The sequence below is a fragment of the Chanodichthys erythropterus genome, chromosome 9, assembly GCF_024489055.1.
Source record: "Chanodichthys erythropterus isolate Z2021 chromosome 9, ASM2448905v1, whole genome shotgun sequence".
NCBI lineage: Eukaryota > Metazoa > Chordata > Actinopteri > Cypriniformes > Xenocyprididae > Chanodichthys > Chanodichthys erythropterus.
This window is the reverse complement of record NC_090229.1, coordinates 35,693,041-35,709,324: the sequence shown is the minus strand read 5'-3', so window position 1 is coordinate 35,709,324 and position 16,284 is coordinate 35,693,041. Positions and strand designations below refer to the sequence as shown.

Genomic DNA, 16,284 nt, shown 5'->3' with positions numbered 1-16,284 from the left:
TGCTGAACAATGTCAGGTAACATAATGCATGTGGTAAATGTTTATTTAGCCGTTATTATCTTGGACTGGGTTATTGGAATCAGAGCCCATCATCATCATACATTAAAACAAAAATGTTATCATTAGAGCAACAAGTGACAGATGCAGAAGGACCATGCACAGACATTTTAAAGGGGCAGTGGCTCAAACCAAGATGTTTTGTTTTTCCTTAAAGGGATAGTTCACCCTAAAATGAAAATTAATTCATCATTTTCTCAACCTGCTGTTGTTATAATGAATTATGTTGTTCTTTGTTTTTTGGACCACAAAAGGGAAATAAATAAATAAAAAAAATGTCCCACTTGCGCACATTCATAAAGCTAATGGCAGTGAATAGCGACCAGCATCAAGCTTTCTAACCCCTTAAAGGTACAATATGTAAAATTTTTGCAGTAAAATATCCAAAAACCACTAGGCTAGTGTTATATATTTTGTCCAGCTGATTACTAACAATATCTCTAATGTTTTCAACTACTTGTAAATCATGAGAAATTTCCCATTCTAAACAGTGACACGGGGCAGTGCAGTCGCCTGTCAATGACGTCAGTTACCTTTGTTACCGCCTTTACTGACGTAGAAACCACATGACAACAGTGCCGTGGACAAATGCGGAAGTAGTGTCTAGCGTCCAGCAAACCACTAGCTTGCTTCAAGCAGTTCCTTATTTACTTCTTGCACGTTTTATGGTGGATTGTGTTACTTATTTATGGAACATAATTACTGTTTACCATCTGCCGCTGGTTCTGTCGACAAGGACAGCTCCCGTAAACTCATGACCGGAAAAGCGGAAGCGGCGCCGGCGGCCGTGTCATAATAAAAGTCCCGCTGCTCGTGAGGCGTGTGTTGATCAATCGCTCCAGCTCCTCGTTCAGCTCCCGCAACACTCGGTCCTGCTCTGCTTCATACTACAGTAACGTTAATAATCGCATCCATGAACATGAGTTCTTCCAGACTCCAATCCCTATTCTTTTGCACCGTCCATTGAGATGGAGACCACATGTCCCAAGTTTCCGCTCTAAAACTTGGCGTCATCAAACTACGCCTTTGTTTTGAATAGGCTTCTAGCGACCTCTAGCGGAAAAAAATATCATAAATTGTACCTTTAACTATCGCTGTCCTGCTATAGTGGAATGTTTGCTCTTATATACAAAAATATCTTAGTCTAAACCTAATATTGACAAACTATATATCATTTGAAAGCTTACAAATTGTAGTTTTCATATTTGAAGTCTCATGACCCTTTAAGATTTAAAAAAAAAAATGAAGTTGGGGCCTGTTCCCCAAAAATTGGAGTGATAGTTTAGGGGTTAAAAAAGACGCAAAACTATCACAGAATGAGCACATGTGGCACATGCCTTATATCCCAAGTGTTCTGGGGGTATATTGTAGGGTTTGGTGAAAAACAAAACAAAATTTAATGTATTAACAAAAATGCTGGATTGGACTCTATTCTATCAAGATACAACATGAAATTCAACACCTATAAATCCCAAAGAAGTATCTGTGTACTTTCTAGTTAAATAGCTCCAGAACTCCATTTGTCTGAATGCAATAAATGAACACAGCAGATATATTCACCTCAGAGTAGAAAGGAATGTATTTCATGCTACATTTTTGTTAATCTTGATTACTCAGAATTTGCTTTTCTGGGTGAGTCGGAGTGAACTGTGGCACTAATAGAGTCTCATGAATGCGTAGCCATGCACAGAGGACCAACGGCCAAGGATATTCGTTAAATAATACATTCAATTTCGGTTTGTTTTTCACCAAACCCTACCATAGAACACTTGGCATATACGACATGTGCCACATGTGCTCTTTCCTTGATACTTTTCCAAAAAAGACAGAAGGGCATTTGGCATTAGAACAACACCAGGCTGAGTAAATGATCACTTAATTTTTATTTTAGGATGAACTATCCCTTTAAGACTCATCCTTAGAGAAAAGAAGATATTTTGAAGAATGTTGTAAACCAAACAGTTGATAGCCATTGACTTCCATAGTATTTTTTCAGTCAATGGCTTCCGTCAACTGTCTGGTTACCAACATTATTCAAAATTGTTCAACAGAAGAAAGAAACTCATACAGGTTTGGTACAACTTGAGGGTAAGTAGCCTAAACGATGACAATATTTTCATTTTTTGGGTGAGCTATCCCTTTAAACACTTGATTTGACTGGGATATGCAGCTTCAAAGGGGCATTCATGTATGGTGATAATTTTACATTTGCTGATATTAAGTTTTAAACTTGAAAATGTGGAAAAATAATCATTTCAATTACTTTAGGAATCTGATCAACAGCTTTTAAAAATAATGTTGTGTCATCCACCTGACTACTTCTTGGCAAGGCCACTGAGCTTATATTCATTTGCAGCGATGGTCATGTTTTCTCTCAGTGGGTTTCGACCGCGAGGTGGCAGTAAGTTGCCGTCGGTGGTCTGATCGTGACGAGGAGAGGCAGAAGAGCAGTGTTGTTGTCTTCCGGGTGAGGTGTTGTTGTCATCTATCTTTAGCATTCAGTGAAACGGTGAAGACGGAGCTCTTCGCGTGCCTCTCTCTGTCCCCGCCGATACTTTAAGCAGTATGTGGATTCCTGCCGATGGATGTCACGACAAACACTGAGGAGATTTTAGCTGAGAACTGCGTCCAGCTCCTTCAACTCGAGGTCTGAGATTGAATCTTAAAGCACATCTAAGATTGAGAATCACTTCTCTGCGGTGTCTCGAAACCTAGACAGCATTTATATAGAGGCATCATAGGCGTGCAGCTCGTGACACACGGCATTATATCTGACGGATGAAACGTTGTCAGAGTTATTTGGTTTTGATCTTTCGATCTTTGCACTTGACTTTGCCAACAAACCTGACCGTGATCAGTTGTGTGTCAGTGTGAAATGCTGTGCTCGGCTCGAGCACCTGAAAATACGAGCTACAGCTTGACATGAAGTGACATCAATGTCTTACAATGCTATTCTTCATCTGAACCGATTCTTGTACCATTCTTGAATTTTAAAATGAACTAAAAGAAGATTATGCTTGCTAATTTGTATGTTTATGTTATCTGAGAGGAATTGAATATTTGTACTGTTAAATTTGGCACATCACAGAACCATTTCAAACAAAAAAAAGGGTGACCAGTGACCTAATATACATTTACCTTATACATTCATCGAAATTAACCAAACATCTTGATATTAAAAAAGCCACCTATCATGCACTTCCTTATGATACATGTCACCCTTCAGTCAAAAAACAGTGTGCTTAAAGCAGAACTAAGTAACTTTTTTACCTTCATAAATAGTTTTCTAAGTCCTTACGATGGTTGATTGACTTGTAGTGCTGTGTTTGAGGCGTGCACTAACCCCCTCTGGCACGTCTACGCCAGAATACAGCACTTGCAAGTTGAGCTTCGCCGACCCGACACAATCTCGCCTCATGTTCACGTTCACGCGAGAGTGACAAAATGCTTTACAGTAATTCAAAAACAATGTATATATTATGACTTTATAAGACAATTTTGAAAATTACCCACCTACATCGAGATTTCTTGTACTGTATTTGAAAAACTACTGCGCTGGTGAGCGTTGTAGTCGTTGTAGTCCAGAGCTGCGCTTGGAGTATTTACGACAGTGTGATTCACTGAAGGAACCTGTAGGGGGAGCTTCGCAAATCTTACTGAGTTAAGCTTTAATTGTATTGAGTGTACACTTGTAGTGTACTTTAATCTTAAAAGTATATATTTAAAAAAAAAAAAAACTCCTTGCCGATAATATAATATTAAAATAAAAGGCCACTTAGAGAGAGTAGACTTTCATGACTGTTTCTACTTAAAAATATCTTAAGTACTCTTTTGCTTTTTTTGTGTTCAAAATTTACAAAAGTTATATAATGAGCGAGTACATCATTAATCCGTTTTTCAAACTGTGTTTTTGTCTTTTCCTGAATTGCGCTACACCTTTAGTGAGTGTTTATATTCTGATTATTTCATACTGGTTTGGGTCGTACCACTGCGGAGTAGTACCTGCGTGACAGACATAAACAGAGAGAAGTAGTTCCGGCTACAGTGTTCTTCCGCCAGACACATGTACTTTCTATTTATTAAAGGGTTAGTTTAACCAAAAATTTAAATTTGATCATTTATTACTCACCCTCATGTTGTTCCACACCTGTAAGACCTTCATTCATCTTTGGAACACAAATTTTTGATGAAATTCAATGGCTCAGTGAGGCCTGCTTCGCCAGCAATAACACTACCTTTTTCAATGCCCAGAAAGCTACTAAAAACATATTTAAATCAGTTCATGTGACTACAGTGGTTCAACCTTAATATTATAAAGTGACAAAAATTGTTTTTGTGCGCCAAAAAAACTAAATAACTTAACAAACAATATCTAGTGATGGGCGATTTCAAAACACTGTTTCATGAAGCTTTACGGCTCTTTTGTTTCGAATCAGTGGTTCGGAGCGCCAAAGTCACATGATTTCAGTAAACGAGGCTTCGTTACATCATAAGTGTTTCGCAAATTCAATATTTCATGTGACTTTGGCAGTTTGATACGCGCTCCAAACAACTGATTCGAAACAAAAGATTCGTAAAGCTTCGAAGCTTCATGAAGCAGTGTTTTGAATTTGGCCATCACTAGATATTGTTGAATAAAGTCGTTATTTTGTTCTTTTGGTGCACAAAAACAAATCTTGTCACTTTATAATATTAATATTGAACCACTGTAGTCACATGAACTTAAATATGTTTTTAGTAGCTTTCTGGGCATCTGAAAGTGTTAATTGTCTGGCTGTCAATGCACGCCTCACTGAGCTATCGGATTTCATCAAAAATATCTTAATTTGTGTTCTGAAGATGAACGAAGGTCTTACAGGTTTGGAACGACATGACAGTGAGTAATTAATGACAGAAATTTCATTTTTGGGTGAACTAACCCTTTAACCACAAGTGTGCCAAAAGTTACGGACTGCTTACACTTATTTTAATTTGTTGATTAACATACAGAAGTACATGTAAAGTACTTGATTATAATTTTAACTGTAGTGTTTTTCAAAATTACATTTAAAGTTAATATATTTTAAATGTGCTTTATCATTTCAAATGTGTAATTACAAATATATTTACGTACAATTTCAATAGAAAGGAGTATTTAATTTACCATAATTGATTGTCAGTGCATTCGTCAGTACACTTTAACCATATTTCAATGTAAACAGAAGTAATCATGAAATAACAAATAAAGATGTGCTTAAGTCCTACTTAAGTGGTAAAAACCCTCTTAAATTTGACTAATTGCATTTATTATAAATTTAAACTTGTAAATAACATGCAGTTAAGTGTCTGAAAATGTTACATTCACACTGACGAATAAGTGTGCTTCTTTTCCCCATGTGCAGTAATCATTCAAACTCTTTCATTCACAGCACAATGTCGGTTTCAGCGCAGAAGAGGGATGCGTTCTTCCCTCCGGACTGGGAGGATGACGAGAGGATGGCTTTCTTGTTCTCTGCCTTTAAAGAGAACCGAGACGTTGACTGTACAGACTGGGATGGGAAGATAGACTTCTGGAGCCCTCTGATCATTGATCACTGCCGGCGGTGCGGATCGGTGTGTGTGAGTCTGCAGGACCTGAATGAGAGTTTCAGAAGGAAGGGCATTGTTCCTCTGGGCTTGAGTACTGTACTTCAGAGCATGATTAGGTACGTCACTGTCACCTCAAGTACAGGAGCTAAAGCCGCAAGCTATAAAATCTGAAATCTTATAGGCGTATTGAATGTTAAAATGCCTTTCAAATGTAACATTAAGTGTGTATCATTACCCATTTTACTTTTAGTAATTTAATACATTTAATAATTTAAGAGCTCAGTTTAGGGTATCAGTATCGTATCGAAAACAAAATAAGCGGTATCGCTCATCCCTACTCTGGAGGCAGCCTTTTTAAGCTTTTGGACACAGCCAGTGTCTCATAGATCATGTTTAATCATTACATGTATTTATGGCATGTGATTCGGATTTGTTTTATTGCCTTTCTAGAAGTGGAAAGGTGCAGAAAGAATCCGATTTTGCGGCAAACGTAGACTCCGGCTGGCTGTCGTGGGGTGTTGGGCTCTTGTTAGTCCGGCCTCTGAAATGGACTCTGTCGGCTCTGCTGGGTAGCGGGAGGGTCCCGCTGGAGGAGTCCTTCGTTGTGATAGAACTGGTAAAGGTAAGTGTGTCTAATGGTGTTACCTAACAGAATACATCCTTTACCCGTTAGTTAGTATGCCTTTGCATTTATATGCTGCCTTTAAAAATTTGAAAGAAATTAATACTTTTATTTAGAAAGGATGTGTTAAATTGATCAAAAGTGACAATAAAAAGTTTACATTGTTACAAACAATTTCAAATTTTCAAATAAATGCTGTTCTTTTGAACTTTCTGTTCATCAAAGAATCCTAAATATCACGTTTCTCATAAAAATACTAAGCAGCAAAACGTTTTTTACCATAATAATCAGAAATGTTTCTTGAGCATCAAATCATCTTATCAGAATGATTTCTGAAGGATCATGTTACACTTACTGAAGACTGAAGTAATGATGCTGAAAATTCAGCTTTGATCACAGGAATAAATTATATAAAAAAAAAAAAATGTAAAAAGAATTTTTTTCACCACAAATATTTAAAGGATTAGTTCACTTTCAAATTAAAATGTCCTGATAATTTATTCACCCCCATGTCATCCAAGATGTCCATGTCTTTCTTTCTTCAGTTGAAAAGAAATTAAGGTTTTTGATGAAAATATTCCAGGATTATTCTCCTTATAGTGGACTTCAAGTGACTCCAAATTTACAGTTTCAGTGCAGCTTCAAAGGGCTTTAAACAATACCAGACGAGGAATAAGAGTCTTTTCTAGAGAAACCATCACTCATTTTCTTAAAAAAAAATAAAAATTATATGTTTTAACCATAAATGCTCATATTGAACTACCTCTCTTCTTCTTCTCTATTTGAATTCTAATTTGAAGTATATTACTGCCCTCCACAGGTCAAAGCTTGAACTAAACTGTCATATATAATATGCTAGTGCAAGTATATAACAATAAATACAAACTTTGACCTGTAGAGGGCAGTAATACACTTAGCAGTGTCTACACTGCTGAAATATTCAAATAGAGAAGAAGAAGAAGAGAGCTAGTTCAAGATGAGCATTGATAGTTAAAATGTATATAAATGTATATATATTTAAGACCCTTATTCCTTGTCTGGGATCGTGTAGAGCTCTTTGAAGCTGCACTGAAACTGACATTTAAACCTTCAACCGTTTGGGCTCCAGTGAAGTCCACTATAAGGAGAATAATCCTGGAATGTTTTCATCAAAAACATTAATTTCTTTTCGACTGAAGAAAGAAGGGTATGGACATCTTGGATGACATGGGGGTGAGTAAATTATCAGGAAATTTTAATTTGAAAGTGAACTAATCCGTTAAGTCAAACTTTATGTGGTGTGAAATGACCACATTAGTAAATTTCCCTGTTCCTGTGAAGTCATATATCGATGTATCAATAGCCCTGTTTCCATCCACTGATTTTTAGGATATCACATAAAAAATGTCAAGATGAGCATAAAATCTAAAAATGTGCATAAAAAAAATGCATGTGCTGAATTGAGGCAGATAGCATAAACTACGATGGAAACACATTTAATAAATTCCCTGATGCACAACAAAAAACTCACTTGACTGCCTCAACAGTGGATGTGATTGGATAACTGGACTAACTAGTGGACCAATCGCATCACAGCATCTCATTTTGAAATGCCTGATCCAAAGTCTATCTTCAGAATGATTTGGTTTAATTCCCTCCCAGAAGCGTCTCACATGATTGAGTTCCCAAATACCAGCATCTGAATGCAAGAGAACATGAGTGTTTATTGCGTTTCGTCTGCCGCTCTGAGACACAAGTCATTTATGATAAAGGAAAAAAGAGCCACAGTTTCTTCAGCAACTTTAATTTTTATTACAAATACTTTGCACCAATTTCCCAGGAAGTGATAATTTTGTTCTCTTGAACACATGGGATGGAAACTGTGATTTATTCGCAAATGTTTTATCCGGTATTCCAATTTAGCAGCTTTGGACGCTAAAGTGCTGTAGTGTGATTTGCAGTGCCCTTTTGACTGAACTTATACGTTCATATACTGCAATATGCTGCTCGACTGCTGCTGTCCAGATTGGGGAACATAATGAATACTAAGAAATGTATTCCTATTTTTAACTTTAGTTTTTATGATGATATCATTTGTAATGATCAAAACAAAAAAGGTGTGCACACCCAAAACCAAAATTGGGCTCAGGTGCAGGACAAAAAGTGTTGCATCTCACTCCTCAAGGTTATTGTGCCCGATGAAGACCTGACTGGTTGAAGCATTGCTGTAATCTCATTGTGCAGACATTATGTTTTATAATTTGCATTAAAAACACACTTTTGGATGCCACTGTGTATTATTTATATGGCATACGGGTAGTTTTTAGTCAGAGCTGAGCGTAAGCCGTTTTTCTCTTGCAGGAAAAGGCTGCGGCGCTTTTGGCGGCATATCGAGGTTCTCCTTTAGCGGCGCGCTCTCTGCTGTCTTTCCAAGAGCTGCGTGCTCTCTCCTCTCACATCTGTCCAGATGAAAGCACTCTCTGCATGGCTCTGCTACAGCTACAGAGAGAAAAACACGTCACCGTCTCACTCCATGAAGGCGAGAAGGTGGGTTTGTGAATTAGAGCGAAACGCGTGATGTAGCCACTAAGACTTTAAGATTTAATGTATTTTGCAAGTTCTGTAGATAATAATGCAGGTCAACCATTTTCAGCGAGTCCTTAATACACTGCCATTCAAATGTTTGGACTCGGTACGATTTCTCTTGTTTTTGAAAGAAATTAATACTTTTATTCAGCTAAAACATGTGACGGTAAATACAACGGATTACAAAAGAAAAGAAAAATGTTCTTTTAAAATTGATATTCATCAAAGAATCCTGAAAAAAAAAAATATTAGTGTTTCTGTGCTGATTTCGATCTTATTAGGATGATTTCTGAAGAATCATGTGACACAAGACTGGAGTAATGATGCTGAAAATTCAGCTTTGATCACAGAAATAAATTACAGTTTTAAATGTATTCAAAAAGAAAAGTTATTTTAAATTGTAATAATATTTCACAATATAACTGTTTTATTGTATATTTGATCAAATAAATGCAGTCTTCGTGAGAAGAGACTTCTTTCAAAAACACTAAAAAAAAAACGTACCCTCCCTGAACTTTTGAACTCTTAAGCATAGATATACAGTAATAATGTTCCAACATTTCTCTCAAATCTGTGTCGCTGAAATCACAGAGCTCTGATTATTTGATAAGCATGTTTGGGTGCAGATTGCTCAGTTCTCATTGAACTTTTGACCTTGTCTATGTTTAGCTGGTGAAATTTAGTCAGGCAGGACAGGGCCGTGTGTCTCCTGTCAGCGAGGTGGACCTGGGCATCTATCAGCTCCAGCGCAGCGAGAAGCTTCTGGAGGAGAGGGTGGAGGTGCTGGGACAGGAAGCAGAAAAGTGAGCCAGTTCATCCAAACTGTATAGACATTGGCTGCGTCCGAAAGCTAAAGAATGCTGCCTACGCAGGCAGTATACAAGGGTAGGAAGGCAACAAGGGACGTTCCGAATCCTATGATCGTGATCTACTGAGATACCTTCATTTGATTGGTTTTTGGAGGCAGCATAGATGTATCCTTTGCTACATGTGATATCCCACAATCCTCGGCATTTGAATCTGTGACAGTTGTGCTAAACAAAAACATGGCATCTGAATGATGCAGTAGTGGTTGGTTTGTGTGTAAATGTAAGTTTATGTGGAAATCCACTTTGATGTCATTTCTAGCAAGAAACTGGTATTTTAGTAATTAAAGGATTAGTTCACTTTCAAATAAAAGTTTCATGATAATTTACTCACCCCCATGTCATTGTTGAAGGTCAAAATTACAGTTTCAGTGCAGCTTCAAAGGGCTTTAAACGATACCAGACGAAGAAAAACTAGGGGTGTGACGAGATCTCGTGTCACGCGATCTCAATACCCCACGTTTTGAGAGCGGCTCCCTGATGAATGCAGATATCTTTCAATATGAAAGCTATCTTAGGCTGGGCAGTGTAGTTGTATCCATCTCTCAGCTCTGTATCAAAGAAAAATTTGGTCTTATTTGCACTTTAAATATTGAGAGTGCGATTATGGTTGCACTTGTTGTAAAGTGTTACTATAAAAATGAATAACAGTTTTCTCTTAATCTTATTAAGCACAAACGGTAAGGTTTCATTTCTCAAAATTAGTTAATGCACTGTAAACCATGAACTAACAATGAATTGTCATTGTTAGTTTATTTTGGTTAATATGTTAATTTTAATAAATGAGACCTTATTGTAAAGTGTTACCATTTTTATTTATACTGTTTGTATTTCTATGGTCAGTTTGGGGAAAGGAGTTCAGTTAGGAGGTCTAAAGTTGTAGAAGCTCATAAATCATGTACAGTAAAGCCTGAAGAGACTGAAATCATACAGAAGAGAAGCCAGTCAGTTGAGTTTGTGGCAAAACCTTTTACAGTACTTGAGTATTGTTGTCTTTTACTGCATATGATAATTCATATTCAGAAAGTAGAACTGAAATGACATTCATTACAAGATGATTAGTTAAAACATTTCAAATACACCTGCAGAACATTTTTTCTAGTCATGTATTTCATGTATTTTTATGCTTTATAAACACAAATGATCGCCACGCAAGGGCTTCCGCCAGACCGCCTTCTTTATTCTTCAAAAAGCTTATGCTGAATGTCCCACGCCTTCCCTATTCTACTTACAGAAAAAAGACGGAACTGGTGCCGTGTAAAATTGAAAAGTAAAAATTTTTAAGTAATCAATACAACTCCGAATGGTTAAGAAAGTCCTTCTGAAGTGAAACAATGGGTTTTTGTAAGAAAAATATCCATATTTAAAACTTTATAGGGTTGTGCCAGACCAAAGATTTTTCTAGTCGAATATTTTGTCGTTCATAAGCCATTCCTCAACTAATCGCACATACATATTAATTTAATTACTTAAATATATACTGTGGAGAATACTAAACCATAATGAGCATTTAATATACTGTATAGGCATAATATACGAGAGCCGGTGACCTCTGACCCGACACATGACATAGGCGTAGTATAAGCTCAGGTCAGGTCGTCAGAATTGACGAACACAGAAGCGCAGAGGATGGAGCAAAACAAAATGCCGTTCACAAATCCTAAAAGCCTAAAATTAGACTTTTTAAAGAAAATGACGGAGGATTTTGATATAAGAGAAGATGAGCTACGTTATAAGCCAGGTCATAAAGTTTTAAATATGGATATTTTTCTTACAAAAACCCATCGCTTCACATCAGAAGGCATTTATAAACCCAATGGATTCATATGGATTACTTTTATGATGGATGGATATGCTTTTTGGACAATATTCAATGCCATTACAAGGGGAAGAGCCAGGATATTATTTAATATAACTCTAATTGTGTTCGGATGCAAGAATATAGTCATATTCACATAGGATAGCTTGAAGGTGAGTAAATTATGGGATCATTTTTGGGTGAACTATTCCTTTAAGCCATTACGCTGCCTCAGGAGTCTGTATTTCGTGAGGTGCCTTCATGCGCAAAAGCTGCCTGCATTGCCTGATAGGCAAAGAGTCAGCAGCCTAAGCTTTCGGACGCAGCTGTTATTTCAGTCAGGTGCCATTTCTGTGACATGATGGGTAATTACAGTGGTGCTGCAGCTAAATAATGTGTTGTCTAATGTGCAGGTGTAAGCAGCAGGCAAAATCACTGCTTAAAGAGGGGAAGAAATCACAGGTATAAGCACATTTTGTATTACACTCTTTGTGTTTTACACCCTTTTATTGTAATAGGCAAGAAAAGTGTTTTAAATGAATTCCTACTTCTTCCTGCCACAGGCCCTGAGGTGTTTACGTGGGAGCAAGCGGGTGGAGAAGAAAGCAGATCGTCTGTTTGCTCAGCTCGAGACAGTGAAGGGGATCCTGGACAGAATAGCAAACTCTCAGACAGACCGCCTGGTGAGACGCACAAACTCACAGATGCACAGACAGTCTGGTGTGAGTGACGACACATGCTGTTGGCCGACACCAGTGAACTTCACTCGCACTCGTACCAGACAGCACGGTGTTGTACTTTATTTTTATTTTGTGAATGCCATATTTTTCTTGATAATAAGTTGCATTTTTAATCTTCTGAAATGTGCTGTGACTTATATTCCAAAGCGATACAGTTTGCACAATGCACGCAAAACATGCTAAGAGCGCACACATTTCGATTTGTGTCGAATGAGAGTTAAACAAGTCCAAGTGTAGTTGTATTGTGCATTTCTCACACAGCTCACATGTTGTATGAACTTTGGGCAAGACGGGCAGCACGATCTATGAACTATCATTGTATGAAAAAGCTGCGTGTACTTTCTTTAAAATATCTACTTTTGCCTCCATTCACACTTTTTTAGATAAATTTGTAGATAAATTCAACTTGTTCACCAGAACATGTTGTTACTTTAAGGAAAATATAGTTTTGTTGTTGATGCACACCACAAGTGTCACATGCATATTCATTATTCTTGTCTAAATGAAGTGTTTTGGTTCGTGTGCAGGTGATGCAGGCGTACCAGGCAGGTGTGGCGGCTCTGAGGATCTCTCTGAAGGGTGTGACTGTGGAGCGAGCGGAGAACCTGGTTGATCAGATACAGGAGGTGATATATGAGAAATTTGCCTTGTATAGCTATGCATGGTTTATGCTATAATAATTTGAATATAGTGATAACAATTTTGAATGAAGTTCTTTATTTTGCATTTATGCTTTTTGCGTAGTTATGTGACACTCAGGATGAAGTCAACCAGACTCTTGCCAGTGGGGCGCTGGATTCTGGTATGCAAGTTTCACTTAATGATTTTCAGTGTTATAATTGATGCATTTAAATGTGAAAAGGGCATTTCCCTTTTCCCTTCCTATATATCGGTCATTTGTGCAGACAATGAGAGCGGTGCATGGGTGTGGATTGTGGGTTTTGCTATGATTGGCATTTCTGCCTTACAGGCTTCTACTGTTCATTCATTCATTAATAATAGTACAACCGTCACCAGGGCCCAGTTGTTCAAAAGTAATCTGACTGGATTTTGGCTTTCGGATTGGATCATATCTTGAAAATTTGTTGTTCTAAAGAGAAAAAGGATTCTGAAATTTGATTAGATCAGAAAATCCAATCTTGGTTTTGATCTAGAGATTAAACTGTCAGTATGTGTTTTTCAAAACTTTTTGGTAAGATTGGGATAGTTTTGATCCAAAAAAAAAACAAACAAACAAAAAACAGGATTATCCCGATGGGTGGATTTCAGGAACAAAAATGTAATAAAACTTTAAAATTGGTTTTTAAAAAAAAAAGGAAAGAGAAGAAAGTACATTTGTATCTTGTGAAAAATAAGATTTATATTTTTTATTTTGCTTTTGATTAGTTTAATCACTAAAGTAAAAAGTAGAAGTAGCCATTAGGCTTTCTATTAAGCCTTTCGAAATAGTAAAAAAAGAGATTTTGGCACCATAAAATAATCAATAAATTAATAAATATTAAAAATGAATAAATATTAAATTATATTAAATATTAAACCGTTTTTTTTCTTAATCACTGTATAGAAACTACAGCCACAAACATCAGAGATGAACCAATCAAAAGTAGTTTTTAACAACTGCATCCCTTATTGCATAAATATTTGTTTGTTCTTATTGCTGGTCACATGAGGAGTTATGGAGCCCCTAAAGGGACATATATGAGATGGGAGGGAAAAAAATTCTGTTCCCCCCAATAAACTTTGCTTTCACTCAAAACTTTTGAACACAGTTTCTTGGAGCTCAAAAGTATTGAAATATAGAATTTTTCTCCCATCTCATTTTTTTTTTCATCACCATGTCCCTTTAGTGCCTCCATAGAGCAGGGATGTCACAGTGAGGAAATTTTCACACCTGTATATAAACAGACTCGACGTTTTATAAGAGACAGTCAAACCAAAAATTATTCAGACATTTTTCATATATTTTTACTAGTGTGTGCAGGACACTATATTTCATTTATGTAAGTGAGGATAACAAAATAAAGTATACTGCGACATATTATAATCAGAAATTCTTCATACAGTGGACTACCAGTAAAATTGATAAAACTTTGGAACAAAAAATTATTCAGACACTTTGACCTGACCATGTTATCTGACATAATTAAGATAATTTTTTTCTGACACAGTTTAACTCTGAGATCTTTTCATATTTTATTACCATCAACTATAGTGAATAAAATGTAATAATGAATGAAATGTTCAAGGTGTCTGAATAAAATTTGGTTTGACTGTTATTTTCAGGATTTTTTGCGCAGTCATCTTGTCAGTCATCTCTCCTTACTCTTGCATGTGATAAGTGAAATCTGTCTCCTGCTGCACTGTGCTGTGACTCTGCAGCTTTCCAAATCTAGATAATCCACATAAAACTTTTTGAACAACTGGGCACAGGCCTTCACCACTGAGCTGGATTGAGTCTGTACCATAAAGCTGCCTTAAAATGAAAGTAATGCTTCATGTTCTCATAGGTGAAGATTCAGAGGAGTTGGAGGAGGAGCTGAAGTCATTATTGGAGAAAACCATCCCAGATAACGACGTGCTCCCAGTGGTCCCCAATCACCCTCTTTCTCCTCCCTGGAAAACGGGTTTCTCAGATGCCGATTTTATCCAGTCTCTGCCCTCCGTGCCTGATTCCAGCCTAGGTATCACAGATGAGGAGCTGGACAGAGAACTAAGTCGACTTACAGTCTCTGACACAGGTTTTCTATTTTCAAAATGTCACTAGTTTGTGGTGTTTTCTGAGGCAAGCATCATTATTACTGTTACTCATACTTGGAGTAGTGTTGTCAATTTTTTTTTTTTTTATACTTTTTCACTTGTGCATAATTTTTTATATTTTTGTGGGCAGATGATTACAGCTTTTCACTAGATTTGTATTGAGTAGCATGCGTTTGTAAACCTTTTGACACAGAAACTTAAAGGACTTCCCTGCAGTATTCTGCCAAAATAAAAGCTTGAGTTTTAACTCCTGCAAGTGAAGATGTTTAGACCTAATTATTGTAATTTCACTAATGCTGTGTAAAATAATGAATATACTTCAATAATGAAATATTCACTTTTTATTTTACAATGCAATTGTATTAAAATAGTAATGCATTTGTCTCTTAGAAATAACATAATTATAATTAAACAAAAAATATATATATAAATAAATATATATATATATATATATCAGTCAGACCATCATTAATGAATTACATTACCATACATCCATTGATTGAGTAATTCTGTAAAGAGTTTTTCTTGATGATTTCTTTTCTCTTCTCCCAGATGTGCTCAGAGGAAGTGTTTCAGCTCCGAGGAGGATGGAGTCGGCACAGTGACCGTCTCAGCACAAGCAGCCACTAATGGGGTAATCGCTGTCCACTAAAGAAAGCCATCAGATACAGTACAGTACGTGTGTGCCCTGGCGTTGTAATAAGCCTTACCCAGCCCTTATTCATGTTTGTAATAGCATGTTTATTTTTGTTTTTTTAAAGAGAGTTTTAAGAGTGGCCTTCTTGAGTTTGTAAAGTCTGTACAATGTATTATTCTAATAAAACTACAAATTATGATGCCAAATAAACAATATTCTGTGTGGGGGTTTTTTTGTGTTTTTTTTTTTTTTTTTGAGAAGCGAGATGCTCACTCAAATGACATTATATATTTTTTGAAGAATATAGTATATTTAAATCTGTAGTTTTTGTAAGTACATGTAGTAATAGTATGTACAAGAGAAATATTGTGAATATATTAAATATTATTTAAGAAATTTTTAGTTTTTTTTTTATGGCGAATGTGAATCTGATCCTTCAGAAATCGTTCTAATATGCTGATTTGCTGCTCAAGAAACATTTTTATTGGTAATGTGGAAAACAGCTGTGCTTAATATTTTATTTTACTTTAGTTGAATTGTCCATTGTTGCTTTCAGTATGACTATAAAAGACACAAAATGATATTCAAACTCACATTCGATGCATTTTTCATTAAATAAAGCACGTAACTGTTAGTCACGTCTGGTTAGGACAAATACACATCCTTGCTGAATA

At 36.4% G+C, this 16,284-nt stretch overlaps 1 protein-coding gene across 3 annotated transcripts; it reads left to right on the top strand.

The window, feature by feature from the left end:
• The first annotated feature begins 2,502 nt into the window (after window positions 1-2,502).
• chmp7 (charged multivesicular body protein 7) lies at window positions 2,503-15,824 on the top strand. Of its 3 annotated transcripts, none has more exons than XM_067395456.1 (11): window positions 2,504-2,704; window positions 5,466-5,741; window positions 6,076-6,247; window positions 8,588-8,773; window positions 9,482-9,615; window positions 11,890-11,938; window positions 12,040-12,159; window positions 12,744-12,842; window positions 12,961-13,018; window positions 14,724-14,897; window positions 15,526-15,824. In XM_067395456.1, the coding sequence occupies exons 2-11, from the start codon at window positions 5,470-5,472 to the stop codon at window positions 15,576-15,578; spliced, it is 1,317 nt and encodes a 438-aa protein (XP_067251557.1). In that variant the 5' UTR covers window positions 2,504-2,704; window positions 5,466-5,469; the 3' UTR covers window positions 15,579-15,824. The 3 variants fall into 3 exon arrangements, 2 of the variants coding, with proteins under 2 accessions (XP_067251557.1, XP_067251556.1); XM_067395455.1 differs by having other exon boundaries at window positions 2,505-2,704; window positions 14,724-14,954; XR_010896023.1 differs by lacking the exon at window positions 15,526-15,824 and having other exon boundaries at window positions 2,503-2,704; window positions 12,040-12,265; window positions 14,724-14,803.
• The last annotated feature ends 460 nt before the right edge of the window (window positions 15,825-16,284 follow it).

What these genes read in the sequence shown, in the direction of transcription:
- chmp7 (XM_067395455.1), top strand. Translation starts at nt 5,470, where the DNA reads ATGTCGGTTTCAGCGCAGAAGAGGGATGCGTTCTTCCCTCCGGACTGG. An exon ending in TTGTGATAGAACTGGTAAAG is followed by an intron (nt 6,248 to 8,587) that starts GTAAGTGTGTCT and finishes TTTCTCTTGCAG; the next exon opens with GAAAAGGCTGCGGCGCTTTT. An exon ending in TGGTTGATCAGATACAGGAG is followed by an intron (nt 12,843 to 12,960) that starts GTGATATATGAG and finishes CTTTTTGCGTAG; the next exon opens with TTATGTGACACTCAGGATGA.